Source organism: Gamsiella multidivaricata, assembly GCF_025024155.1.
Source record: "Gamsiella multidivaricata strain RSA 2152 chromosome Unknown BC939scaffold_98, whole genome shotgun sequence".
NCBI classification, from domain to species: Eukaryota; Fungi; Mortierellomycota; class Mortierellomycetes; order Mortierellales; family Mortierellaceae; genus Gamsiella; species Gamsiella multidivaricata.
In genome coordinates, this window is record NW_026251806.1 from 71,742 (window position 1) to 97,150 (window position 25,409).

The 25,409-nt window shown below is 50.2% G+C and overlaps 7 protein-coding genes across 7 annotated transcripts; 4 read left to right on the top strand and 3 right to left on the bottom strand.

The window, feature by feature from the left end:
• Nucleotides 1-283: 283 nt before the first annotated feature.
• Nucleotides 284-3,594, top strand: BC939DRAFT_532922 (uncharacterized protein). The gene is made up of 3 exons (XM_051561680.1): nucleotides 284-1,133; nucleotides 1,299-1,403; nucleotides 1,525-3,594. Exons 1-3 carry the CDS (start codon nucleotides 351-353, stop codon nucleotides 3,427-3,429), a joined length of 2,793 nt encoding a protein of 930 aa, XP_051407324.1. The 5' UTR covers nucleotides 284-350; the 3' UTR covers nucleotides 3,430-3,594.
• Nucleotides 3,595-3,602: 8 nt separating this feature from the next.
• Nucleotides 3,603-5,922, top strand: BC939DRAFT_466547 (pyridoxal-phosphate dependent enzyme). Its single transcript, XM_051557661.1, has 5 exons — nucleotides 3,603-3,995; nucleotides 4,103-4,209; nucleotides 4,311-4,445; nucleotides 4,530-4,906; nucleotides 5,006-5,922. Exons 1-5 carry the CDS (start codon nucleotides 3,931-3,933, stop codon nucleotides 5,819-5,821), a joined length of 1,500 nt encoding a protein of 499 aa, XP_051407325.1. The 5' UTR covers nucleotides 3,603-3,930; the 3' UTR covers nucleotides 5,822-5,922.
• On the bottom strand, nucleotides 5,894-7,604 carry BC939DRAFT_466550 (uncharacterized protein). Its single transcript, XM_051557662.1, has 4 exons — nucleotides 7,452-7,604; nucleotides 7,257-7,313; nucleotides 6,564-6,660; nucleotides 5,894-6,479 (listed from the first exon to the last, which is right to left on the bottom strand). The coding sequence occupies exons 1-4, from the start codon at nucleotides 7,532-7,534 to the stop codon at nucleotides 6,021-6,023; spliced, it is 696 nt and encodes a 231-aa protein (XP_051407326.1). The 5' UTR covers nucleotides 7,535-7,604; the 3' UTR covers nucleotides 5,894-6,020.
• A 1,227-nt stretch (nucleotides 7,605-8,831) lies between these two features.
• BC939DRAFT_507569 (uncharacterized protein) lies at nucleotides 8,832-14,441 on the top strand (the record flags this gene model as incomplete). Its single annotated transcript, XM_051560896.1, has 16 exons — nucleotides 8,832-9,020; nucleotides 9,155-9,262; nucleotides 9,504-9,646; nucleotides 9,750-9,830; nucleotides 9,906-10,296; nucleotides 10,425-10,535; nucleotides 10,641-10,879; nucleotides 10,971-11,206; nucleotides 11,319-11,816; nucleotides 11,920-12,618; nucleotides 12,718-12,911; nucleotides 13,009-13,176; nucleotides 13,267-13,419; nucleotides 13,491-13,623; nucleotides 13,706-14,131; nucleotides 14,227-14,441. The coding sequence occupies 16 exons, from the start codon at nucleotides 8,832-8,834 to the stop codon at nucleotides 14,439-14,441; spliced, it is 3,984 nt and encodes a 1,327-aa protein (XP_051407327.1).
• Nucleotides 14,442-16,039: 1,598 nt separating this feature from the next.
• On the top strand, nucleotides 16,040-16,417 carry BC939DRAFT_389119 (kinase-like domain-containing protein; the record flags this gene model as incomplete). Its single annotated transcript, XM_051551875.1, has 1 exon — nucleotides 16,040-16,417. A coding segment is annotated over one exon (378 nt), but the record flags the coding sequence as incomplete, so codon positions are not given.
• Nucleotides 16,418-20,318: 3,901 nt separating this feature from the next.
• On the bottom strand, nucleotides 20,319-22,222 carry BC939DRAFT_429032 (UAA transporter family-domain-containing protein). The gene is made up of 4 exons (XM_051553217.1): nucleotides 21,874-22,222; nucleotides 21,711-21,727; nucleotides 20,739-21,618; nucleotides 20,319-20,606 (listed from the first exon to the last, which is right to left on the bottom strand). Exons 1-4 carry the CDS (start codon nucleotides 22,188-22,190, stop codon nucleotides 20,327-20,329), a joined length of 1,494 nt encoding a protein of 497 aa, XP_051407329.1. The 5' UTR covers nucleotides 22,191-22,222; the 3' UTR covers nucleotides 20,319-20,326.
• Nucleotides 22,223-22,278: 56 nt separating this feature from the next.
• On the bottom strand, nucleotides 22,279-22,741 carry BC939DRAFT_335734 (uncharacterized protein). Its single transcript, XM_051551638.1, has one exon. The coding sequence runs from the start codon at nucleotides 22,616-22,618 to the stop codon at nucleotides 22,325-22,327; it is 294 nt and encodes a 97-aa protein (XP_051407330.1). The 5' UTR covers nucleotides 22,619-22,741; the 3' UTR covers nucleotides 22,279-22,324.
• Nucleotides 22,742-25,409: the final 2,668 nt, after the last annotated feature.

A 25,409-nucleotide genomic window follows, 5' to 3' on the forward strand; every position in this document is an offset into this window, starting at 1 on the left:
GATCTACTGTAGGGCTCTGCATCTAGAGGGGAAGGATTAGGAAAGCTTATGATAGGGCTCCTTTACATGCAGTAGAAGGTTGCCTGTGCTCGTGTTTCTGTTTCATCTGTGGAGTGCGATCGATATTACTATTGCATTTCTCACTTGAGAGCCGATACTGTGCGCCTGTGACACTAAGACGCACAAGCATGAGCATTAGCATAAGCATAAGCAAAAAAACTCAGCAGCAATAACGATCTTTTCCCAAGGCTATCTCTACCTACATTTCTCTTCCTATATTTTTCTTCTTTTCCTCCTTTCCCCTCCTTGCCTCCAACGTTCTTCATTTCGTCTGCGTGTCTTCAGGAAAAATGGTACCAGAGATACAGGACCAACACAACTCAGCACTACCGTACCCTGTGGAAGAAACGGACTATCAGGACCATCATGCTGTCCTCTCTTCCAGGGCACCTTCTCAGACAGGGAGCAAGCCTTCCTCTTTCTACTCCTTCGTCTCTACATCCTCTTCCACGAGAACATCGCCGTCTATCCGATCAAAAAAATCTTCGCAGAGCAGGGGAGGCACTAAAGAGAAGATATATACATCAACACCACATTCCCTCAATTGCGGCAAACAGCATACTGTACTCCAAAATTACAGTGGTAACAACGACGACGATGGTGGCATGAAATCATTCGTAGAATACGAAAATGAAGCCTCCATCAAGCCTTACCAGAAGCCATTCTACCGCCGACGCAGATTTTGGTGGACCTGTACCATCTCCACAGCTCTCTTTCTCGTCATAATCTTACCCCTGTTTCTCATCGTCATACTCCCAAAGATTGCGCAGGCAATGATAAATACGAGCACAATGAAGATCTCTCAGATGAATATGACCGACCCGCAGGAGCGGTCTGTTCAAGTCTCCGTTGAAGCCGCGATACTCGGCATCCCCTCGATGTTTGCAGCCAAAGTCGAATTTCAGACCCCTGTGCAGGTGTATTGGGTCAGAGAACAGGGAGATCAAACTAAGGTCGGACAAATGAACCTGGACACAATTGAGAAGCGAGCTTTTTCAAAAGCACAATTCACACAGGCGACTGTCTTTGAGATTGTGGACTCACATCTCTTTGGCGAATTTGCCAAGGTCATGGTAAGAGCCTTGAATGTGCAACCATTCTGCACCCCGATCCCCTTGTGCTGTTTATGGCTCTCATCTAGAATTGGTTCACAATCATAAACTTATACATTTCTCTATATATTTGTTACCCATCTGGTCCTCCCGAACATCGATTTTCTTTATTGCCCGAACGCATAGATGGCATCGGACACATTCCTGTGGAGGATAACAGCACAGATCGATGTATCGGTCATCGGAAGGACTATTAAGAATCTCAGACTTAACAGTCCCTTAATCTCTCTGGTAAGAACGCAGCGAACGCATTTGTACGACACGATGCATCCACTGTACCAAGCTTTTCTATAACACCTTCCCACGGCTGTTTTCCTTCAATATAGGACTAAGCAACTTTGCCAATCTAAAGATTTTATCGTTCGACATTCCTTCGGACGCGCCGAACGGAGCAGGAGCCCTCGTCTCTATCAAAGTCTCAATCCCGAACCCTTCGCCCATCGGCATGTCCTTAGGGACACTAGTGATCGACATGAGCCTCAAAAGCACGTACCTCGGCAGGATTACCGCCAGAAATGTGACCCTAATCGGCAACCAGCCCGCCACTCTGCAACTCGACGGCATGATCAACAAGCAGACAGATCCGCTAGCACTTCAAGAGCTCTCCAGCATGATCTCCAATTATCTGGCCAATACCCCGACTACAGCCTACGGTCAGGGCGTATCTGTACTCCCTGACGGTGTACACAACATTTCGTGGATTACGGCCGCGATTGTAGCGACAAGGATGGCCATTCCACTCTTGGCACCAACTCCAATGAATATGATCAAAGAGGTCAACATCAAGGATTTGAATCTAATCATGAGCGCCCAACAACCTTGGGCCCCAACCGCTGCTTCAACAGGCATCGCTGCTATGTTTCAGTTGCCCTTCAACCTCTCCCTCAATATCACGGATATCTGGGACCCCAAGCTGACCCTTGGGTATCAAAGCGTATCCATTGCGGATATCACGACCGCTGTCTGGAACAGAAACAACTCGGATATGATCCACAACAATATCTCATTCACCCTACCGCCTTCGCAAATGCCAATCCGGCCAGATGCGCACGATCAGTTTGGCAAATTCTTGATTGCAGTTACAAATCAGGACACTGCTCTATTCGATATTCTAGGCAGTGCACAGAGTGTCGCATCGACATCTTTGGGTCAGGTCAACATTACGGTCCCGTTCAACACTAGCTTGACTTTGAAGGGCGTCAACTTTGGCGAGATGACACCACAGCTCAATGGAATTGCGGTCGCGAGTGCAACAGTCGATTATGTGGTCCTCAACGCTACCGTTGTGATCGACAATCCCTCCATCTTTACAGTCGAAGCAGGACCAGTAACCCTCCAAATTAATGCGACCGTCCACGGAATGACTGACTATGTGGGTGAAGTCATGATCACCAACTTAAAACTGAGTCCGGGACCCAACCCGCTGCAGGCATTTGTGCATTTTCAACCCACAAACACGACATTTCGAAACGCCTTCTTTACAGAGTATATCGTCGGTACCAACTTTGAAGCCTCAATTTACGGCAACACCAAATCAAGCCCAATTGTCTCCCTCGCACCCATCATGGAGAGCCTGAAAATGTCGACGACGGTTCCTGGGATGAATCCTGCGCCAAAACTGATTGTGGGCGGAAATGGTAACACCACAGTTGGACAGTTCCTCAACAACCACAAGGTTATGCTGCAGGTCCAGATCCTGAATCCACTGGCGACTACGCTCTGGATCCATAATCTCACAGCAGACGTCTCCTGGAAGGGCTTTCCCTTTGGTGCGATTCAGATCGCACAATCATTTTCTATCAAGCCCAGCGGTGTGGATACCTCGCCACTCTTTGGTATCCAGATCCCTAGTTCGTATAATTTCTGGGTATTTATGGTCACGACATTTCTCCCACAGAATATTGGTATCCTTACCGGCGCAACTGTAGTGGTGGACCTGACCGCTGATATCATGGCGACCGTGGACGGGACCAAGGGCGTCGGATATGAAGCTGAGATCCGATACTCACAGGACCAAGTCGGCGTGTTCTTGAAGATCGAGTTCAGCCTCGCCGGTATTGGGATCGGCAGGAGGAGGAAGAAACGCGGCGTGATGGAGGAGCTGGATGGAGATGGGGACTTTGAGGAGAGGTACGGTATTACGGATGAGCTGGGACCTGAGCCGGACAAGCAGAACACGGACGCATACTTGGCATGGCTCAAACGCGCTGTCCAGCTTTCGTTCCCGGAGGAAGCGGCTGCAGATGGATGGATGTGAGCATTCTTCTTTGTTTCGATCTTCCCCTCTTCGATGATACGGCATATGTATACAAGTCATCGGAACTAAAGACACGTTCATACATTCAAACCCATCACACATATTCATCGGGAGTTGAACCGTTTGTGCTGCGCCCTGGCAACTTTATCGGTCTCCAGATTCTGCTGCTCTTTTTTTTTTTTTTTTGCTCGCTGATTATTTTTCAATGCGAATGCATTATCGCAGACGTTGTAGAGCTTCGAGCTCAGCCATCAGCATCCACATTGGCGCGATGGATGGTGGAGGCCCTGTATTGTTACCGACATTCGATTTGTGGGGTCAATAAGCGTGCTCATGTCATGCTTTCTTTGACTGGCCTAGGCTCCTAATCGCACGGACTGCGACCGTGAGAAAGATTCTTGAGAGTCCGTCCTATTGAACCCCCTTGCTGCACGATTCCTTCCTTCCATCATTCCCCATCCTCATTCCTCCCCACGACAACAAAAAACACACTCCACCACAATGTCAGAAACCAACTGCGGCTACAAAGGGTGCAACCAGGTTGGCGCTCACAGACATGAGGATCAGTATGAGCTTGATCGATTTTGCTGGAGACTACTCTTTATTTGCATTACGCCTATCCTCAAGCTGACACTTTGACACAATATCCCGTTACGACCTACACGATGTCTAGCAAGCCTGAACCAGCCATCTTGGATAATATCCTGGAGCACATTGGCAACACGCCCATGGTGCGACTAAACAGAATCGCAAAGTCCGAAGGCCTTCAGTGCGAACTGTGTAAGTCTTTAAGAGACCTTGTTTGCGCTTTTGGAATCGCCACCAAGAAACGTTCGTTTGATCATGCCGCTCACCGGTTGCTTTCCCCCACTTGAACTTAGTGGCCAAATGCGAGTTCTTCAACGCAGGAGGGTCTGTCAAAGATCGCATCGGCAAGCGCATGGTCGACGAGGCAGAGAAAGACGGTCGCCTAAAACCTGGATACACCATTATTGAGCCCACATCCGGAAACACTGGTAAGCCAATAGAGCCATGGGATGAATTACAGGACTGTGCCCATATGACGCCTTTCTAACTTTGCTTGATGGCATACGTAATAGGTATCGGTCTTGCATTGGCTGCAGCCGTGAAGGGTTACCGCACTATCATCACTCTGCCTGAAAAAATGTCCCAGGAGAAGGTCGATGTCCTCAAGGCCCTCGGCGCAGAAATTGTTCGCACACCTACCGAGGCTGCATGGGATGCGCCCGAATCGCACATTGGAGTGGCAAAGCGCTTGAATAGGGAGATCCCCAACTCTGTAATTCTGGACCAATACTCTAACCCGTACAATCCTGTGACCCATTACGATCATACCGCTGAAGAAATCTACAGGGCTTGCGATGGACAGGTCGACATGGTGGTCGCCGGCGCTGGAACCGGTGGAACTCTCACGGGCATTGCCAGGAAGCTGAAGGCCCTCTGTCCCAACGTCATTGTGAGTGATCCCGGTGTAGTCGTGTCATTTTTCGCCCGCATGACGCAATCTGCCAGCAAGCTAAACGATGTTTGGTATTTCTTTTTTATGTTCGCATAGATCGTGGGTGTCGATCCTTATGGTTCCATTCTTGCCCAGCCAGAAGCGCTCAACACCACAACAGAGGGCTACAAGGTCGAGGGTATCGGTTATGATTTCGTCCCTGAGGTGCTGGACCGCACCTTAATCGACCGCTGGATTAAGACTGCAGATAAAGAGTCGTTTATCATGGCGAGACGTCTGATTCGCGAAGAAGGTGTTCTCTGCGGTGGCTCTTCAGGAACTGCTGTCGCTGCCGCTGTCAAGGCTGCCAAGGAACTTGGACCTGGCAAGCGCTGCGTGGTTCTCCTCCCGGATTCTGTCCGCAACTACATGACCAAGTTTTTAAACGATGGCTGGATGAAGGAGAACGAATTCACAGATCAGGCTATGGTCGAGGAGCAGCAGTCTAAGAAATTGCAGTGGGGCGGTGCCACCGTGGGCGATTTGCATCTTAAGGCTGCTGTTACGGTGACCAACACATCGCCCGGTCGCGAGGCCATCATGTTGATGGAGCGCAATGGATTCGATCAGCTGCCTGTGGTCTCGTCCAAGAATGGACGTTTAGTTGGCTTGGTCACTTTGGGCAACTTGCTGTCGAGAATCGCCTCAGGACGTGTGCAGATTGATAGTCAGGTCAGGGATGTGATGTTCAAGTTTGAAAAGGCTGGCGCGCACTTCAAGGAGATCACGGATGAGACGCCGTTGGAGGATCTGACCGCATTCTTCGAAAAGAACTCTGCGGGCATTGTCACAGAAAAGGGAGGATCCAAAGTCAAGGCCGTGGTCACCAAGGTAGACCTGGTCTCCTTCTTGCTCAAGAAGGCCACTGTCTAATGCTGTCTTAGCTGAAAGATGTGGTGCTTTGACTAGAGGTCTCATTGTAGAGCATTGTAGAGCACATGGCTTACTAAAGTTGGCTTCTGTACCCATTTTTATTATGGTCTTGTAATTGTATGTTCTTATGCATATGTGTTCTTCGACATGGGTGTCCGTTCGTCTGCTGTTACTCTGTCTGTCTTGCTATCGAACCTTGTTACGGAGTCATAGCATGGTCCTGAGGCGAGCTTGAGCGTCGATTAGGCGAAGGAGAACGAGATCGATCGCCAATATTGTCCTGGTCGTGGCTGTCCTTGCCGTGACTTTCCTTGCCGTGGTCTGGAGAGCGAGAAGCGCGTTCATGGCCGTTATCACTGCGATCGCCTTCGCGCTCCTTACTACGCTCACGGACCGGAGAGCGCGAAGCGGAAGTTCGACCACGGTTTTCAGGTCTGGGAGAATGATTACGGGGGCTGACAGATCGGCGACGACTCGGTGTGGAACCGGACGAGCCATGGCGAGGGCTTGCTGATCGACGACGCGGTGTGGGGCTAGGAGAGCGACGACGAGGAGAACGACGACGGGCAGGTGAGCGGGCGCGTCGAGGTGATCTGGATCGATCATGACCACCTTCGCGTTCATATCTCCAGGACGAGCTTGGCGTGTTTTTCGCAAACTACGGGTAGACATCAAAATCGTGATGAGTTCCACTACAAGTAAAGTAGCAATCAAGGATATGGTGACGAACGCTGATGAATACCTGTACGTTCAGACGGTGTCCTTCAAAGCGGGCGTCTCTCATTTCGTTATAGGCGTCCCGGGCGTCCCTTTCGTCTTCATACTCGATAAAGGCGTAGCTGTTGGAGGAGAGACATCATAGGAGTTCCGTCAATGGTAAGTAGCTGTCCAGCTGCATGTAAGAATAATTGCTGGCGATGCCTTCTTATTCACTTTTGGAAGGAGATTTGCTGTAATCGATAGCCGATCCGATAGAAAACCGACTCGACTGTTGGTGTTCGGCTTTCCGCTCGAGAGCTTCCTTAGTCTTTGACACAGAGTTCGACTTGAGAAGGTAGGAACAACGAGCCAGTGTGGAAATCGTAACCATACACTGCAACAAAAGATGCGTGTTGAGAAACAATGAGAACCTTGATGTGGATTTGCATGCAGCCCCTTCCCCCCCCCCCCCCCCCCCCCCCCCCCCCCTCGCGCTCCAGATGTAACATAATGTCACCATCCACGGAAAAAAGTTTACAGTTACCACACCTCCTTATGCCAGAGAAGTAACCTCCCTATTGTCTTCAGTTGATCCTCATGGCACATATGTCCTTGCTGGTTGATAATAGCCACAGTGACAACTTCAATAGCCGATCCTTATCCAGAGCTGATCGACATAATGGTTGCGGGCTGTTGAGTAACAACGCACCAAGGAAATTATTGTTGGTCAACTTACGGTCTGGAGGAGTTGTTCCGGAGAGCTGGAACATCGCACCGAACCAATCGCCCAAATCTACGATAGGAGTTACAATGAAAGAACTTTCAGGGTCAATTGGCCGCTCTTTGTACCTTCAAAGGCGAAAATATGTACATGTACTACAAGGCATCTTGGAAGGGAATGAGTTGACAAAAGAAAGTTATGCACAACTACCTCTCAAATTCATAGGCAATGTCTTTGGGGCGCGATCGTTGACTGAATCCCGCGACATAGAGCGTTCTTTGTTTGCCAGACATGGGAATGGGAAGTTGATGGAGGATGAAGAGAATGAGAAATGAATGAGAGGAAAGGAATCAGAAGTTGATGGCGAAGGGAGGCAGAAAAGAGACGAGTTGTAGCCACACCATGGCACTTTTGTCTGCAGTGTGAAACACGTCAGGGAGATTCTACGGTGTATGTGCTGCGCCTGCTCCTTTGAATTATCGGTAGCCCCACTCTCTGGTTCGCATGGATGCAGACACGTGCCCCTTGGACCTGAAGATGGGGTTCCCGTAACCATGACCCTCGACATTGGTATACTAGAAGAGCTGAGAAGGCGCCGGCTGGGACCTTTCTCTTGCTCTGAGCTAACAGGCACTCCTGCAGCAGACAGCTGCAACCGTTTCTTATCTCCTTTCATTCCCTCCACCATTGGGAAATGGGATCTGCAGCCATTTTTTATTTTTTGATTCATATCCTCCTCGCAGCCTAGCTGTGCAACAATGGACCCTCATTCATCTCTCCACGACAGCAGCAAGAGATCTGCTTTTTATATACGCGCCCTCTTGTCTCGTACCCAGCCCTTTGCTATTCCAAAGCGAGACCTGCCCTTCCACCTTGCCCTAAGCACGCCCGTCCATCAATTCAGTTCAACCATTCCAATCCAACCCCAGCGTCCATCTGCACACACAGCGCACCTCTGAGCACCTTCCCTACACTACCTCACTCTCCTGCGATACTTTAGTTTGCCTGACCTTTTTCAAGGACAAGTCTCTGCAAGAACACCTCTTTTTCCTCCTCCTCCTCCTACTCTCTACCCGTCACCGCCTCTTTCTCTCCCAGAGCCCATCCATCGTAGCCGCGGGCACCCTTGCCTCTACACCGACTTCAATCTTAATAGAAGGACCTCAGTCACTTCTCTCCTCCATCTTGACATCCTTTGTCCCCAGGACCACATATTACCCCCAGGGATAGCACTGACTAAGGCCATTGACCTCACTCCCCTCAAGCAGCCATAGGATTCAGACTATTCTTAGACTAGCCTCTCCACGGACGCATATGCCAGATCGGGAAAAATCTACAACGACAACGGACATCTGCTAAATAACGACAGCAACAACAGCAGGCCAGTTGTGAAGGGTCACTCCTTGAACTATCCAACTCGTTTACTTGCCCAAGCAAATTCCTTTTTCCTCGCCTTTATTTGCATCGATATTCCAACCACATAGCCACTCTTCCCTTCATTAACATTCGACACCGACCCCGTCTGTGATATTAAACGTGATCACTACCCTCACGTCTGGGCGTCAGCGAGGTACCTCCTCGTCCTCATCCATGGACAGGTCCTATTCAAACAGCAGTAGCATCAGTCATCACAACCACCCCAACCATGACGCCCAGTCCATTCGGTCCCACAGGTCGTCAAACTCAGGGACGGTTAGTGAGGTTGGTCGCACAGAGGCCATGTCATTAGCACGACCACGAACAGACCAGGAGATCGAGGATCGATTCTTAGACTTTATGGTGCGTACGGAAGCTGGACGCGAAATGATTGCAAAATGCAGCAGCTTCGCAGTGGCGTTATTTTCTTTTTCTTTTATCCCTCATACTCTAATCTACAACTGCCTTTGCTTGATACGTTTTCGTGATGTCGATAGAATAATATGGGTATGCATGAACCAGTGCAACGCAAGGCAATGCTGAATCTGAGCGTGGACAATAAATGGAAACTGATCTTTCAGCATGAATCTCAAGAGCAGTCCAAGGTAAGCAGCCTAACCACGGTGCAGTGCAAGCGAGATTCGTTTTACGGAGAGGCGCCAGATGAGTGCTTGATCCAAGATGTCACGAAAAAAAAAAAAAAAAAAAAAAAAAAAAAAAAAAAGAGGGGTGGTGATATCGCGCGAAGCAATGGATCCGTTTGCACACTAAATGAAACGAACCAAAACATTGGAATGGTTCGGTGTTCCTTGTTATTCTGTTCTCTGACATGTCTCACCTACATAGGCTAAAAAGAGGGAAGGGGGATATATCGACAAGTCATCTCCAGAGTATTTCATCCGCAAGCTACAGGCAGATGGAGATCTCAGGAACACCGACCCAAAGTTTCTGCTTGCGCTCAATGTGTCTCTAAAGTCGCAGCCCATCTCGTATGTTTCACTTTTTACCTTTTTTTCGCTTTTGGTGGCTGTGCTGCGTTTAACGAGTCTAACTTATTTTGGTCCGAACGTCGATCTTCATTTGCTCTTGTAGATGGGTACGGTCCTTTATCCAAAGCAGTGGACAGCAGGTCCTATGCAGCACACTCGCAGTACTCAACCGCCGTCCATCAAGGTATGCTCGCTACTTTTATACTTCTGCATTCCATACCTGGAGTACTCATTTCTCGTTCTAATTATCCACTTCTAGACGCGATGCTGACCTTGCAATGGAGCTCGAAATTGTCAAATGCTTAAAGACTCTGCTGAACAACCGTTGGGGCGCGCAGGAAGCCATCCGATACTCGCCATGTATCACATCTCTCTGTTTCTCAATAACATCGCCTCATCTCCAGACTAGAAAACTGGTCGTGGAGGTGCTGACGTTTCTGTGCTATTGTGAGGTGCCTATGGGTCACAAGTTGGTCCTGAACGGTCTTGATCAGGTCATGGAATACTGGAAAGAAAGCGCACGGTTCGATGCCTGGATGCGAATTCTCGAAAACACAATCGATGGACGCGGTCGCTTCGGTACTATGGTTGGAATGAGCGAAGACTTGAAAAAGACTGGAACGCAGGATAATCACCTTATTGAATATGTGGTACGTTGATGGTAAAAGGGACACTTATCCATTCACAACACTCACACTGACAACTCTTTTATTAAGTAAGCTATTGACATCCAAAGGAATGTAGGACTCAAATGGTTATCTCCACCATGTTTTCATAGCTATCAAATGTCGTCTTCATCAATGCACTGCTCCAAGTTATTGACGAAATTGAATATCGCATGCATCTCAGAAGCCAGTTGACAACAAGTGGGCTAACACGCATTGTGTCTGTAAGTATTTCCATGGCCGGTTACTTCGAATTGTCGTATGGTTTAATTGCATGCATATGGTGCTAATCCTCCTCATCTGAATTTCCTTGAACACAAATCTACTAGAAAATGAGGTGCCTCAATCATGATCTTATTGACCGGCAACTCAATATTTATGAAGATGAAGCAGAGAATGATCACGAGGATATGGTAGAATTTTATAATCAACAGATTCTACAGGACATGTCCGACCCCTATGATGTGTTCCATGCGCTTCTTCGTTCTGTAGAGAGTAGCAGAGCGTACGACTTTTTTCTGTCACTGCTACAGCATATGCTTTTGATCCGTGAAGAAGGCGACCTCAGGTAAGCTTCCAGGGTAATATTAATTTATCGTAACCGGAATGTTTCTAGTCAAATCGCTAACTTCTCTCTCCATTGCTTTTGGATGCTGCAGGACTCGATATTTCCAGCTGATGGACGCGATCGTCACCCAAGTCGTGCTGGATAGACGCGGGATTACTGATAATTTCGATCAGAAGCTTGGTATCTCTGTAAATCAACTCATGGGTAAATTAGTGGATCAGGATCGCCTGAACCATGCTCTTGAGGATGCGAAGCAGGCGAGACGGGAGCTAGAGATCACAACACGTCAGAAAAATGAACTGGAGCTGGAAGTTGGTCAAAAGGATGGTGAGTAATAATGGAGGAACCATGAAACTTGCGAATGTGTACAGGAAACTTACGTACTCAAAATTGTTTTTTTTTTTTTTTTTTTTTTTTTTTTGCGATCGATAATACGTAGATGGTATGGTATCTCAATTGAAAGCCAACGTCCATTCGCTTCAGGACCTTCTTCGGCTCTCTCGACACACCATCCAAACTCTACAGGTCAAACTTAATGACATTGAAATTCAGACTCAGAAAAAGCTGGCTATACAGGATGCACAGCTCAAGCATCTGTTAAGGTCCCTGCAGGATTCCAACACTTTAATGGCAGAGGCTGGAATGTCCTCAGGAGGATTGATTAGTACAGGAAGCAAAGGCCTTGATGACTTCCCGATGATTGACAAGGACAAACTACGTCGACTTATTGAGCAGACAAAGTTGGAAGGTTCGATCCTACAGCAAAGATATGGTAATCATCTACCCCAGTCGATGGCACCGCCAGATCCTGAACTCAACAAAGAACTCGAACAGATGAATGGGTTCCAATACCCTGGTCAAGCGAATCTAACGCCCGAGCTCTTGGCCAGTATCAATGCAAGCAAAGCTGGCGGCAGAGGCGGGAAATTCAAGCATGGTAACAACTGCGATTTTCAGTGCGGCAGGGTATCATCGTGAGCATTTCGCTGAGCATCGCGTCCTGAAATGCGTATTAATATCGACTCTTTCATTATTTTTAGGTAAAGGCACAGAAAAGGGATCCGGAGGCGAAGGATCTGTTCCAGCAGCTGGATCCAGTATTGCAACCACCGGTGGCCCACTGCCGCCACCACCTCCTCCATCTGTCGCAGGAGGGATTGCGCTGCCGCCGGGGCCACCATCAGTGCCCGGTGGAGGGGGACTGGGCAGTCTGCTCAGCGGTATGATGTCCAAGGGAGGTGGGGCCAAGAGCAACGAAGGCGATTCGGACTCGGAAGCTCCATCAAGAGGTATGGCCGCCATGCTTGCAGCAAAGAAAAAGAAATTGGGGTCATCGGATCCTGCATCACCCAAGGTAGGAGGTTCAAAACCACCTTCAGCGCCTGCACCACCAAAGACTGGAGGTTCTCCTCCGCCCCCACCCCCACCAGGTGGAGCCGGCGGTCCACCACCACCGCCGCCTCCTCCACCACCAGGAAAGGGAGGTCCGCCACCGCCGCCGGGCGCTTCAGGACCTCCACTATCCGGTATGATGACAACAAACATGAAGAAGGAAGCAGCGACGGCGGCCATCAAGCTGAAGGCATTCCAATGGGACAAGTTGAATTACATGGCTGTTGGAAATACGGTTTGGGGCTCTGGAGGAGTGGACGAGAGTGCGCTGCAGAAGGCTTTGGGCGAGAATGGGGTCTTTGGAAGCATGGAGCAGTTCTTTGTGGCCAAAGTCACTGAATATCGAGGTACGAAATATCAAGTTGGCTTTATCGTATGCACTGTAACGCTGTTGAAGCTGTCGACCACTGTGGTGCTGACTGTAATGATGACTCTGATGCCAATAGAACCTCGTGCATCCAAGAAGCCGCAAGAAATCTGCATCCTGGACCAGCGTCGTGCCTATCAGATCAACATTATGTTGGGAGGAATGAAGCACACATATCCCGAGATCCGACGGGCTATCCTCCGCATGGACGAAGATTTCATGACCCTTGTACAACTGAGCAATTTGCTCAAATTTGTTCCTGATACTGAAGAGGTAACGATTCCTTTCCAACATGAAGTAACTTTCCGGACGGAAATGCCTTGGTTCAGATATTGATATGACCGTCTTCGTGCTGATTTTGGGCGCATAGACTGGCAGGCTGCTGGAGTTTAAGGACGCATCTGAAGAAGTCAAGCTGACATTGGGCAGACCAGAGGCATTCTTTGTTGAAATGTTGAAAGTCGAACGATACCAACAGCGATTGGAGGGTCTCAAGTTCAAGGCGACCTTTAAAACACTGCTCGAGGGAATCAATGAGGTAAGTAGCTGTTCGCCATGCATATATATAAAAAAAAAAATTGAAATACTAGTTCAGACTTTAACATGGTTCCGGTCCGTTTTTTAATAGGCTGTTTCAGCTATCACCGCAGCCTCGAAGAGTCTAAAGAATGCTACGCACTTTAGGGAGCTTCTGAACTTGATTCTGATGCTCGGAAACTACATGAATGGCGGCGGTCATAACGGAGGCGCCTTTGGTTTTAAGATCGCTAGCATTAACAAGGTAAAGCAATAGTGGAACATTTATGGCATGAAGATGAGACCTAGTACTCATTTTTATTATGAAATATCCAGCTGGTGGACACGAAAGCCTCGAATGCTCCCAATATGACATTGCTTCATTTCTTGACCAACATCACCGAGAAAACGCTGCCCGATGTCTTGAACTACCAGCAGGAACTTGAGCCCTGTAGAGACGCCTGCCGAGGTAAATGCCAGACGAAGCATGAAGCGAGCTGGGAGATACATCTCGAGTCTCTAACCTTGGAAACGGATCATGATGTATTTAGTGTCATTGCCCGAGCTACAGACTGATTTCAATCAGCTGAAAGCAAAGATAACAGAGATCAAGGCTGAGCTGAGCACGCATTACTTCAACGGCTACAAGTCCTGTCCTGAGGATCGGTTTTCCGAGGTTATGCAACCGTTTATGGAGGCGGCCGAGGTTGCATTCAAGAAGGCTGAGACCGACATGCAAAACATGGAGGAGTTGTACAAGGACTGCGTCAAGTTCTATGGTGAGGATGCAACGGTCATAAAGCCCGACGAATTCTTTGGCATCTTTAAGACGTTCAGTGCCTCGTTTGAGAAGGCCAAGGAGGACAACCATAAGCAGCAGGAGAGGGAAGAACAGCGGGAGAAGGCCAAGACGGCGGCCAAGGCTCGGCAGGAGCAGATTGTTGTCAAAAAGAACAGAATCAAGGTCCAAAGCGAAGGTATGCGATGCTTCCGAAAAAAAAAAAATGTTTGCTTCGCTGTTGTAGAACGGATGAAAGAAATTAACCGCACGCCCACCATCCTTCAAACACAGGCTCAAACGATGCAGAAGGAGTAGGTGATAATAAGGGCATGATGGACAGTCTACTAGAGACGCTCCGGAATGGAGGCGACAACGAAGCATTGAGGCGGGATAGGCGACGCAAGAACCGAGTGGAGCATATCTCATCGGGCGTGGCGGTCAAAGCTCAGGACCTCCTAACGTCGCTCAGGGAAGACAGCCCGCCGATTGTACTACTGCACGAGTAGTCGCAGCTTGACTCCACTTGCTTCGCAATAAACATATATTTATTAACGGGCTACCATAAAGAGTAAAGTGTATGCACGGCTACAATGGTATGCCAAAGGGTTTCGTCGCTCCATGTCTTGCTTCTTCTTGGCGCTAGGCGGCTGCGGATAATCTAATCCCTGAATGCACTAAGACCAAGTTGTGGGGAGATGCATGCGAAGTACATGTAAGCTGAGCTGTGTGGATACATCAGGCACACTATTTCCATTCTCGAGGATCATGAGCGTGGACAAACGCGTTGTTCCTTAGAAAAGAACCCCCTTTTGGCTCCGATCGAGAGGGTCCACGAATGAAACACGGTGCCTGGCTCAGGAACACAAGGCTCAACAAATAATAATTTCAATAATAATAACCCCGCCCCCAGGGGTCTGCCTCCAGGGCTAGGTTACCACGAGGAAGTTCGCCATTGTGGCACACGCTCCTTTCCGTGTAACGGCCAAAGGGCATGGTACTCCAAGAATATCAGAGTTGTCCTGCATTCCTGTAATAGAAGGGTGGCCACGGTGGTGCACTAGCACGATCCGCCTATAGATCTCCACTGGCAAGGGCGATACTGGTTATAAGCATTCATCCGTAGTCCAAATTGCACTGCGGAATGTAACAGGACCCTCTTCTTGGTTGGTTCGTTCCCTGATACACTTTATTGGGTGCTCTTTGAACGAAAAATTACAAAGAGAGCGTTTGTGGGTTTTTGGAAGGCGAGAGCATAACATTTTTTGCTGTATTCGTATACCGCTCTTCCTTCGGTCATTCCCCTTCCTCGTCCCATCGCCATCCCTCATTCCCCCGCCACCCCAACGCTGCCATCACACCCCCCATCCTCTCCTCCCTCTCCCACCCCTCGCCTGTCTCTTGCATACCCGCCCTCTGTATTCTCCTCTTCCTCATACTCGCCACTGCACGCGTGCCAGTGTGCCCACTCTGCTTCTCTTGTAAAAAACCATCGTCCTTCTCTCTCTCGACTGCCGCGACTTGCCGTTGTCCCTCTAGGAGTGCGTATACCCATGAGCCATCCCTCATCCACGATAGCTGCTGGTAGAGCCGGTAGCTTCCACATCCCTGCCATCCCCTTTGTTACACCCCTAGGCATCGAGCCTCAGGACGTGCCCTGGCTTGCGGACCTTATTGCAAGACATGCCGTCCGCTTGTTCGACCCCCGACAGCTGGACGACCTCGCTCTTTCTGTCGCAGCTGGACCCAATTGCATCCTCCACACAGCCCAGCTACAGTCCACACAGGGCATCACCACTAACCAGGCAGCAGGACAAAACGACAACACTGCCACAACTGGCCCGATGATAGTGGCCATCAAACAGTACCACCGACCAGCAGACCTGATCTTCGAGGTAAGGCCATTAAACACCCTTTTTTGACCGAGAGGTACAATGAAGTTGAATTGCTGGATGTTACTAACAGGAGAGATAAACTCTACATGTGCTGTCCTTACTAGGTACATCAATTGCTTATCACCCCGCCCTCACAATATACGAACCCGCTCCTTGGTGTTGTACAGCTCGGCAACCAAGGGCTTACATGTCTCGTTGTCCCATATCACCCACTCGGCAACCTGCGTCGATACATTGCAGAACAACGGGCGAATCTCAACGCACTTCAGCAGATGCAAATCATCCACGACATCGCCTCCGGACTCGAGTTTTTGCACCAACGCGGTATGCAGCATATGAACCTACACTCAGCCAATGTCTTGATCAGTTTACAGGGAATGGCAATTTTGACCGACTTTGGCAGGGCAAACAACCGGGCAGAGGTTGGAATGCCTCCGAAACCGACAGCAGAACTCGAGAGGATTCGATCCTTGACCGTTGTGTTCCTCGCCCCTGAAGTCCTTGCGTCCAATTCATATTCAAGCCGAAGCGAGGTTTATGCACTGGGAATGGTCATGTTTGAATTGTTAACGGGAAAGGTCGCTTTTGAAAAGGATCTGAGTCAGCCAGGATTGTCGACAAGAATCATGTTTGGAAGGCAAGAAGAGATCCCCACCAACATCAAGGACAGCCCAGGTCCAGCATACGAAGCGCTGATCAAAGATTGCTGGAAGCTAAACCCTGGGGATAGACCACATCTCTCGGAGCTCAAGAACCGGCTTGAGAGACTGATGACGGAGTCCCGACAAAAGACAGAGGCACTCAAACTACAGCAACAGGCAGTTCAGTTGCAACAGCAGCAGCTTTACCAGCAACAGCGGCAGGAGCAATATGCACAACCATACCAACCTGGCGCCATTGCACCACCCACGCCACCCCTGCCGGATATGCCAGCTGTCGATCCCATGCATGCGCACGCGATATCTATGCGGCATGCTGCAAGCACTGCAGCGCAGGCTGCCGCAACTGCGGCTTCAACCAACATCATCACGACGCAGATCATCGTATCCGACAAAGTCCGTCCGCGTGTCGAGTCCTCAACAAAGCCCACAGCGCAGATGCAGCAGGACGCTACCGAAAAGCAGAAACCTGTCGAAGCATGGACCATCGGCTTGGCGACGAGCTCCTCTATCACCCAGCAGCGCGATGCTATACCTATTCCCACTCGAGCATTGGAAATGGCCTCCGAGAACCTCAGGAGCAAATCAATCTCTCAGTCTGAAAACATCACCTCATTACCTCTCAATCCAGTCCCGACCCTAGTGTCTGCCACTGTGCCACCCGTCGCCATCGTGATAGCGCCTGCTCAATCGTACGTTGCCTCATCTGCATCGGCTCAGGATATCCTTCCGACACCTACAGCAACCTCGACAGTACTCACGGCAACTACTGCGAATGGCGGGATGAGCAGCAATGCAACAGGACCTAGTTGGCCTATGCCGCCCAAGCTTAACAATACCCAGCAACAGCCTGAAGGATTGACCATCGCCATCACCCAGGCGTCGACTAAAACTGTAGGACCAGAGGCAAATATACCCGCTCAAAACACAACGAGCTCACCTGCCTCTGCGATACCTTTCCCACCGCTCCCGCCTGCGCACCCGGACACTGACCCCGACTTTATTACAAGGGCTTATGTTACTTCGACATCCACTCCTTCACCTGCGGTAGCATCGATCTCATCAGCTACTTCAGCCTCGGCTCCCTCCGAAACAAAACCATCACCTATCCTGTCAGCTGGACCTGCAACGCTCGCCATCCCAGTCACACAGGCGGATAGCACTAATTCGAAATCGCCCACCTCACCCTCCTCGCCCACGGCAAACATATCTCCGGATTTACTGTTCAGACCTGGAAGAAACACCATCATCGCAACAGCTGCACTGGAGCAACAAAAACAGCAGGAATCCATGCCCACGTTCTTTAACTGGCGTAAGCTACCCCGAATTCCAAAGAGCGACGGCGAAACGACGCGAAAAATCAGCTCTGCGGCCTCATCAGTTCAGGTTGTGGAGGATGGATACACGAGCAGCGACACGGATCATTCGGTTACCAAGGGTCAGGATAATCGATCCGAGAAGGTCAAGAGCCTTATCGCGACTGTGGAGTCAGAGTCTCCGGCTTTGGAAGTATCCACTGTTCCGATTCCTGAGTTGCCACAGTCTCAGCCCCCAGCAGCAGCAGCAGCAGCAGCAGCAGCCACGAATGGAAAACAGCCCCGGGGATCAGTCTTGGTTATACCCGCATTCCCTGAGCCGCCAATGACGCTGCATAACCGCAGGATCTCAAATATGGACGCTCGTTTTCGACAAACAGGACGTCAGGCCACAAAATCACAGCTAGAGACCCATGAACGTGCAAGCTCGTTCTCAAGCGATGACTCTGAGCTGAGAGGGGCTACTAGTCCGACAAGAACTACACCTGGTGCGGTCATGGCCCCGCAGGAAGTGGGCTCTGGCACCTCTGCAGCTACTGGACTCATGGCTCGCAGTACATATACCCCGATTACGTCGGCGGACCATGTCCCAACAGGGACTCCCTCGAACTGCATCTACTCGGCTGCGAAGAATGGTGATTTAGTGGAGCTACAGGAGTTCTTGAACAAGGCTCTGACTCGGTCGCTATCAACAAATTCTACCTCCTCTACAAGTATGTCGGGATCATCAAGTCAAAAAAGAGCTCTCACGTCCGTTGCAGCGATCCTGGACGAATTCGAGCCGATCGAGCGGCTTCCGGTACTCTGCTGTGCAGCAGTGGCGAGAAAGAACAAGTATCAGGCCTTGAACATGGTCCTGAAGGCGGGCGCCAATGTTGAGAGCAAGGAACAACGTGGAGGAAATACACCGCTCCATCTTATCTGTGAAACAGCTCCGCCTCCAGTCATAGATCCGACCATGTTGCGGAGCATGCGGGATCAGCTCAGGTCCCTCAGCGCTGTGGACGCTACAGGCGCGCAGATGAGCCAGCTCTCGCTTCTGGATGGCGATGGAGGTGATGCTGATGGGGACGACGACGATACCGAGGGAGGGCAAGAGGCGGCATTGAAGAAGATCGATGAGCAGGACGACCAGGAGCAGGAGGCATGGGAGCGCGTCAAGGTAGATTCCGAGTCGATCTTCAGCATCCAGGCCATCAATGACGGTTACCAGAGCCTTATCACACGGCAACAATCTTTTTCATTGGGAGGGCCTTATTACCAGATGAAGAACCACATACTGATGAAAGGTGGATTAGAGGACCAGATCCGACTGTTGGTGCTGGCAGGGTCGCCCATTGACACGCCCAACTTCCGAGGCGAGACACCGTTGCTGCTACTGCTTCGGTTCCATGACTCTGTTACAGCCTTGGCGACTCTTTTGAAACTGGGCGCTGACCCGACGTGGATGGCGCCCTTTGGACCAGGAACGAACCCGCCAGAGATTCATGTGGATCCCATGTCAATGCTAACGCCCAAGGAGCAGAAGCGGATGTCGAAATCGATGAGAGCTACTTCGCAAAAGATATTTTCAAAGTCGATATCGACCCAGCAGCAGGTATCGGCATCGAGCGACCCGAACCATATCTTGGTGATGCATGGAAGCGTTCTGGCCCATGCTGCGTATTACCTGCGTATCGATTGTCTAAAGTACCTGCTGGAGCACGAGATCGAGTGCAGCGATCCGGCGATCATCGAGCAGGCGATCATCGCATGTCAGGAATCTGTCTCTGCGCAGGTGAACCCGTCGTTAGTGGTGGTCCAACAGGAGATCGCCCGGATCCTGGAGAAGGACTGGAAAGGCGAGTCTGGTCGGCGACGTCGTGCGCGGGTTGCGGAGCGCATACTGAACAAGAAGAGAAAACCTGTAAGGTCGAATGTCCTCCTGGTGGCGCTTTCGGTATCATCGTCGATGTCGTCGACCGTGTCCTTGACTACGTCTGAAGGTGACCTGAACTCTTTGACGCCGATCTCTTCCTCTGCGCCTGCGTCTGCAAACGGATCGGGACTGGCGCGTCCTGGGTATCATGGAAAGATATCGTCGGTCTCGCTTGGATCGATCCCTACGACGCACTTTTATGCGTCCGAGGGTCCTATGGGTACAGAGATTGAATTGATAAGCCAACATGGGTTCGTTGTGGATCCGTCTGTCCCAAGGTTCCAGCTCACGGATCAGCCGATGCCCCCGAGCACGTTGTCGAATGGAGCAGATACTGGCGGCGTTAACAGAAAAGAGGACGGCCCTTTAACAATAGAAATTCAAGGATGGCGTAGTCTAGGGAGCCCCAAGAGTCCGAGGCTGGATCAATCAAAGGGGATCTTCAAGAAGATCCGCAACATTGCCAAACGAGCGTGAAGGAGCAGCCTTCTATAATATCTGTAGTGTTGTTCATATAATAATAGTAGAATAAACCGGACGCATGAGGCAGATGATTGAGAGGCCAAAAAAATATCCAGTAAAAGAACACTTTTTATATCTATTTCTTTATTTCCCAATTTTGTTAGTTGTGGATAGCGATGAGTTGGTCGCGTTAGCGGAAGGAGAATTTGGTTTCTTTGAAGAGGGCAAGGAAGAGGAGGCCGAGTACATGATGGTGCCCAAGAGCACGAGAGTGGAGCCGGCGGCCATTTCGAAGCCGAAGCCGTTCTCGAAGTACAGGACCGAGATGAGCAAGGAGGTGAACTTTCGGAGGTTGAGAATGAAGTTGAGGGTCAGGGCTGAGGAGAGCGATGTCAGCCGGTGCACGCCTGAGATACACATGAATCTGTGATAAGTAGAATAAAAAAAAAAAAAAAAATTATATCAAATGTCTGCCGGTGCATGTTCTTGACAAGCGATGTTATGAAATGGTCGACAATGGATACGCAAAATATAAAAAACATATATAAACACTTACTGTGTCAATGTGTTCACGGCAAGGAAGATCCAGAGTCTGGGAATGGTGATGAAACTGAGTCTGTAGGCGAGAGAAGTTGGGAGATAGGGACCGATCTGGCGGACCAATTGCAGGACCGGGATTGGGGTCGAACGATTGAAGACCTGGATCTGATCCATGATATCGCTGTAGAACAAGATGAACATTGGCAGGGCCAGGAAATGTGAATAGAACAAGCCCTCGCGCCATTCGGCGCCATAGGTCTGGTAGGTCGATTCCTGTAACAGCCCCATTAACGACGATACAATCAGGGCTACTGTCAACATGACGACCCCAATCGCATAATCTCCTGCGTTCACAGTGTCCTGGGACCCCTTTTGTGTGCTGCCACTGCTTCCCTTGCTACTACTGCTGCTGTTGTTGTTCGTGTTAGCGCTCGTCGTCGCATAGATCACTCCGATAGTGACGATCAAGACAGCGAGCATCTGTGAGCGACTATACCGCTTCTTCATCAGGATCATGCCAAGGACCATACCGACCATCAGACCTCCGGATCGAAAGATGATATGCAACGGGACCGAGATCTTGTAGGCCAGGGACCAATTATTGAGGACCGAGACTGAGAAGAACATGATGACGATGGCCAGCCAGCGGATGAGGGGGATCCGGCGGGGTTTTAGGTGGGGTATATATCGCCAGACTCCTTTTGTTGTAGTAGGCTGCGGCTCCGGGGTTGCTGGGCTGTTCTTTTTGGAGAGCGTGAGCGAGGCGGAGGGTGATAGTGAAGTGTTCTTGGCGCGGCTGTTAGGGGAGAACAACTCCTGAATGATGGGCCATCGCACGTGCATAAAGAGGCCATAGAGAGAGACGCAGATGAACTGGGCAAAGGTGATCATTTGGCCTAGACACATTCATAAAGGAAAATCTTGAGTTAGTCAATGATCCCCGTTCAAATGTTCCGTTTCTGCAAAGAAGTCCAGACAGGAGTCTTACCGCTCTTTGGAGCATCGCTAAAAGCGATAAAAAAAGGTGTGGTTGATAGCCGAGATCAGAATTAGAGCGATATCCAAGACAACAGCACAGTTAGCATTATTGATATTGACGCTGACGCCCATGAAACCGGGGCCTTTGCTCCTATGCTCTCAAGCATACTTACTTGACCAAGATCTCGAGCGCAAAGACATTACTGCAGCAGCCTCCAAAGATCATTGTCGCAATCAAGATCCAGTCCTGAATCGACGCCTGAAGAGTGATAGCCGCCCAACTCGACCATGATACTGATCTCTTGGGCGGAAGATGCTTTAAAGGGTCCTTCTCTGCAACACCGGTTCTCGTGTCAGGTCCTTTCAAAGACAGATCATCTCGTTCCTGCTGCTGCTTTGCGCCTTTGGGATGTTCATGACTCCGATGCCTCAGTTCCGACGATGGCGAGTCGACTGCCGCGCGGACAGGCCCATTGATGGTGGATTCCATGGATTCTGTTGGATGGGCCACGGTCGATGATGAAAGGCAAGTCAGCATTTGATTTTCAGGAACTGGAAGTAAAAAAGAGGCAAGATTCCACGTGATGCATTGTCCCGGACTTTGGGCTAAGCATTCGCCGATGATTACAGCGTCCATGGGCCAATAAATATATTAAAAATGTGACCAACCATCTCACAATTATACAAAAGTCGTGCATGCGGACGTATAGATGGTATCAAAAGACTAAAGATTGAACTATAGAAAAAAAACAAAAGAAACAGGAAATGACAACATGACAGACAGCAAGTGCAGAAAGGAGGGTGAAAGACAAAAGACACACATAAAGAGCTACAGGAATATGTACAGATCGTCGCTAGCCGATCAACGAACGAATCCAACTCAGATTCAGGGGCAAGCCTCGGTTCCGCACGCCACATGAGTTGTAACGAAGAGGGAAAAGATGAAAATAGAGTCTACGGGTGCTTCGAGTATCCGTGTCCGCGATTAGTATCTATTGAGGAGAGTAAAAAAAAAATGCAAGGATGCGTTAGGCATTGTTAGTTTCGTGCGGATGAAAATAAAAATCAGCATTTCATATACGGCCCCGACATACGTCAAAGACTCGTTGGGGCACTCGTCTGTGTAGTGCTGACCAAACTCCTCGCAGTTATCGCAATACTAAATGGTGCAGCAAGGGTGTAGATATTGTCAGTAAAAGGATCAAGCAATAAGGTTTCTCGTCTGGCAAGCAAAAATCCTTGATATGGTACTCACAGGTCTCTCATCCTCCAAATCTGCCTCTGAGTATGATGGTGCCGACGTGGCAGGGACAGAGGGCGTGAAGCCTCCAGCTGACTTTCCACTTCCAAAGACAGCGACACAGCCGATCAGATCATGACCCTCCACCTCGCAAATCTCGCAGAACAACGCCTTATCCGTGCCGTCAGCTTCCGTCCTAGTCCTTTCGTTCGAGAGTGGCGATTTCGCAACGACTCTGGATCCGACGTGTGGCGCGTTCGAAGAGTTAGGGCGCCAATCCGAGGACAAGCCATTGGAAGGAAGATCCACCAGGGATCCATGAGTTCCATTAGAGACGCTCGCGAGTTGGCTCTTGAGATCCGCAATCTCCAGCTGAAGACGGTCAATCTCCTTTTGCTTCATTTGGACCTCTTCCTCGAGATCAGCCTCGTGGAAGATCTTACTCTCAATCAATGACTCCAGATCCGTGAGCTCCTTGTTCAGTTGGCCAATCTCATATGCCTTCGCCCGATCCAGATCAACATACCGCTGGCGAAGGTCTCTCATCTCGAGCGAATGCGCCTGTGTGAGCCGGTCCAGCATTGTCTGCTTGTCCTTGAGCAGACTCTCAAGGCGAATAACCGACGCAGACTGATTCTGTCCCGATTGCTTCTCCGAAGGCGCCAGGATGGATGTGTCCTTGGTGAGCACAGAGACGTTGCTGAGCGCTGCCTTCAGCTCTTCTTGACCAATCAATGGAGCCTTTGCGCCTGTCTCAATGTGAATCATGTCCAGGCCACCCTTCTCAGCCACCTCGCTCTCCCCGATCGACGTAACTGCCAGGCTCTCCGAATGAAGTCGCTCGACTTCGTCCATCAGCTTGAGGCACTCGGTCTCGACATGTTTGTGCGCCTCCATAAGGATGTCGTGCTCCTGCATCAGCTTCTTGTTGTCGCTCGCCACCACCGCATTTTCCGCTGTGAGCTCGTGGACCATTTGCTTCAGTCCAGCGATCTCTTCTTCCAACTCGGCGCGGTTCAGAACAGCCTCAGAGTCCGCGGTGCTTGAAGAAGTTGCCCGCGGTGCAGAGACAGACAGCGCCAAGGCCGCCTCGAGTTCAGAGACCTTACTCAACAACTGTTCGCGCTCCTCCTCGAGTGCAACAATCTCAACTCTTGAGCTCTCCAGTGCTGCCGTCTGATCCGCCGATACCTTCATCTCCAGCTTGGCCTTGATTTCCACGTTTTCTTGTCTGAGCACGTCCGCTTGTGCCTGTACATCGGCGAGTTTCAAACCAAGGTCCTCGACCGCAGCCGTCTTCTGGATCATCTCCAGCTGCATTGCCTCGCATCTTTCTCTCCATTCCTCGACTGTAAGAGCAATCGCTTCCAGGTCCTCCATCCTCTCCTTTACTTCGGACAAGCGGCTCTCCAAAGCCAACTGGGATTCGGCAATCTTAGCCTCCAATGCAGTCCGCTCCTGCGCAAACACCTCCTCCGCATCCTTGGCAGCCTTTTGAGCTTGCACTGTCTCCAGCTCCGCTGCGGATTTGAGCTCCTTCAAAGATGTCTCAGAGGCTTCCAGGGTCTTGATCTGGGCATAAAGTTCGTCCTGGTTTGTCTCGAGCGTCTGGATTTCGCTTCGAAGGGTGGTCATGATGGTGATGTTGTCCGCCACAGCCTCCTCTAGTCGCTTCTTCTCGAGCTCCCAGACCTTGCGCATTCGGTCCACCTCCTCGCTCTGCACCATGCCACCGATGTCCTGGAGCTCCAACTTAAGACTGGCAACGTCCTCCTCGCGCTTGACAATCGTCGCCTCGTACTCCTTCGTCTTGTCCTCGAGTCCACGGACGAGCTTTTCGCTCTTGGCAAGCAGGTTTTGTGACTCCTGTAATTCGACTTCAGCTGCCTTTAACTTGGTATTTGACTCAGATTCGCTCAGTCTACGGTATTCAGCCTCCTCCTCCAGTTTGGTCTGTGCTTCGTTCAGCTGGGCCTTTGTTACCAGGGCTTCCTCTAGTGCCTCTTTCAGCCTAGACTCCATTTCCTCCAATGCTGTCTTGGAGGTTGCCTCCAACTCTGCCACCTTGGCATGCAGGCCATCGCGTTCGGATTCAAGTTCCTGCACCTTGGCCTCGTTGATCGCTTTGCTTTCCTCGTTCATTCTGTTCAATTTTTCCTCCTCCTCCATTGCCCTTGCTGAAAGATCCTGGAGTTTGGCCTCGAGGGCTACGGTCTTTTCGTCCGCTTCTCGGAGACTTGCTTGTAAGGACTCGATCAGGGTCTGGTGCTCTGAGCTCGCTCCAATGTTCTCATCATTAACGGCAACGCCGCCATTCTCCTCCAATTGCTTCAGCTTCTCTGCTAGCTCGGTCTTTTCCTGAATAAGAGCAGTTCGTTCCTTCTGCGATCGGGCAGTGTCCAACCAGAGCTGTGTCATCTTGTCCGTAACAACCTTGAGCTCTTGGTCCTTTGTGGCCCTCTCCTTGTC

What these genes read in the sequence shown, in the direction of transcription:
- BC939DRAFT_532922 (XM_051561680.1), top strand. Translation starts at nt 351, where the DNA reads ATGGTACCAGAGATACAGGACCAACACAACTCAGCACTACCGTACCCT. An exon ending in GCGAATTTGCCAAGGTCATG is followed by an intron (nt 1,134 to 1,298) that starts GTAAGAGCCTTG and finishes CCGAACGCATAG; the next exon opens with ATGGCATCGGACACATTCCT. An exon ending in ACAGTCCCTTAATCTCTCTG is followed by an intron (nt 1,404 to 1,524) that starts GTAAGAACGCAG and finishes GCCAATCTAAAG; the next exon opens with ATTTTATCGTTCGACATTCC.
- BC939DRAFT_466547 (XM_051557661.1), top strand. Translation starts at nt 3,931, where the DNA reads ATGTCAGAAACCAACTGCGGCTACAAAGGGTGCAACCAGGTTGGCGCT. An exon ending in GCCCACATCCGGAAACACTG is followed by an intron (nt 4,446 to 4,529) that starts GTAAGCCAATAG and finishes CATACGTAATAG; the next exon opens with GTATCGGTCTTGCATTGGCT. An exon ending in CCCTCTGTCCCAACGTCATT is followed by an intron (nt 4,907 to 5,005) that starts GTGAGTGATCCC and finishes ATGTTCGCATAG; the next exon opens with ATCGTGGGTGTCGATCCTTA.
- BC939DRAFT_466550 (XM_051557662.1), bottom strand. Translation starts at nt 7,534, where the DNA reads ATGTCTGGCAAACAAAGAACGCTCTATGTCGCGGGATTCAGTCAACGA. An exon ending in ATTGCCTATGAATTTGAGAG is followed by an intron (nt 7,314 to 7,451) that starts GTAGTTGTGCAT and finishes CTCCTATCGTAG; the next exon opens with ATTTGGGCGATTGGTTCGGT. An exon ending in GACACCGTCTGAACGTACAG is followed by an intron (nt 6,480 to 6,563) that starts GTATTCATCAGC and finishes GTCTACCCGTAG; the next exon opens with TTTGCGAAAAACACGCCAAG.
- BC939DRAFT_429032 (XM_051553217.1), bottom strand. Translation starts at nt 22,190, where the DNA reads ATGGAATCCACCATCAATGGGCCTGTCCGCGCGGCAGTCGACTCGCCA. An exon ending in GCCGTGAACACATTGACACA is followed by an intron (nt 20,607 to 20,738) that starts GTAAGTGTTTAT and finishes TACTTATCACAG; the next exon opens with ATTCATGTGTATCTCAGGCG.
- BC939DRAFT_335734 (XM_051551638.1), bottom strand. Translation starts at nt 22,618, where the DNA reads ATGTGGCGTGCGGAACCGAGGCTTGCCCCTGAATCTGAGTTGGATTCG.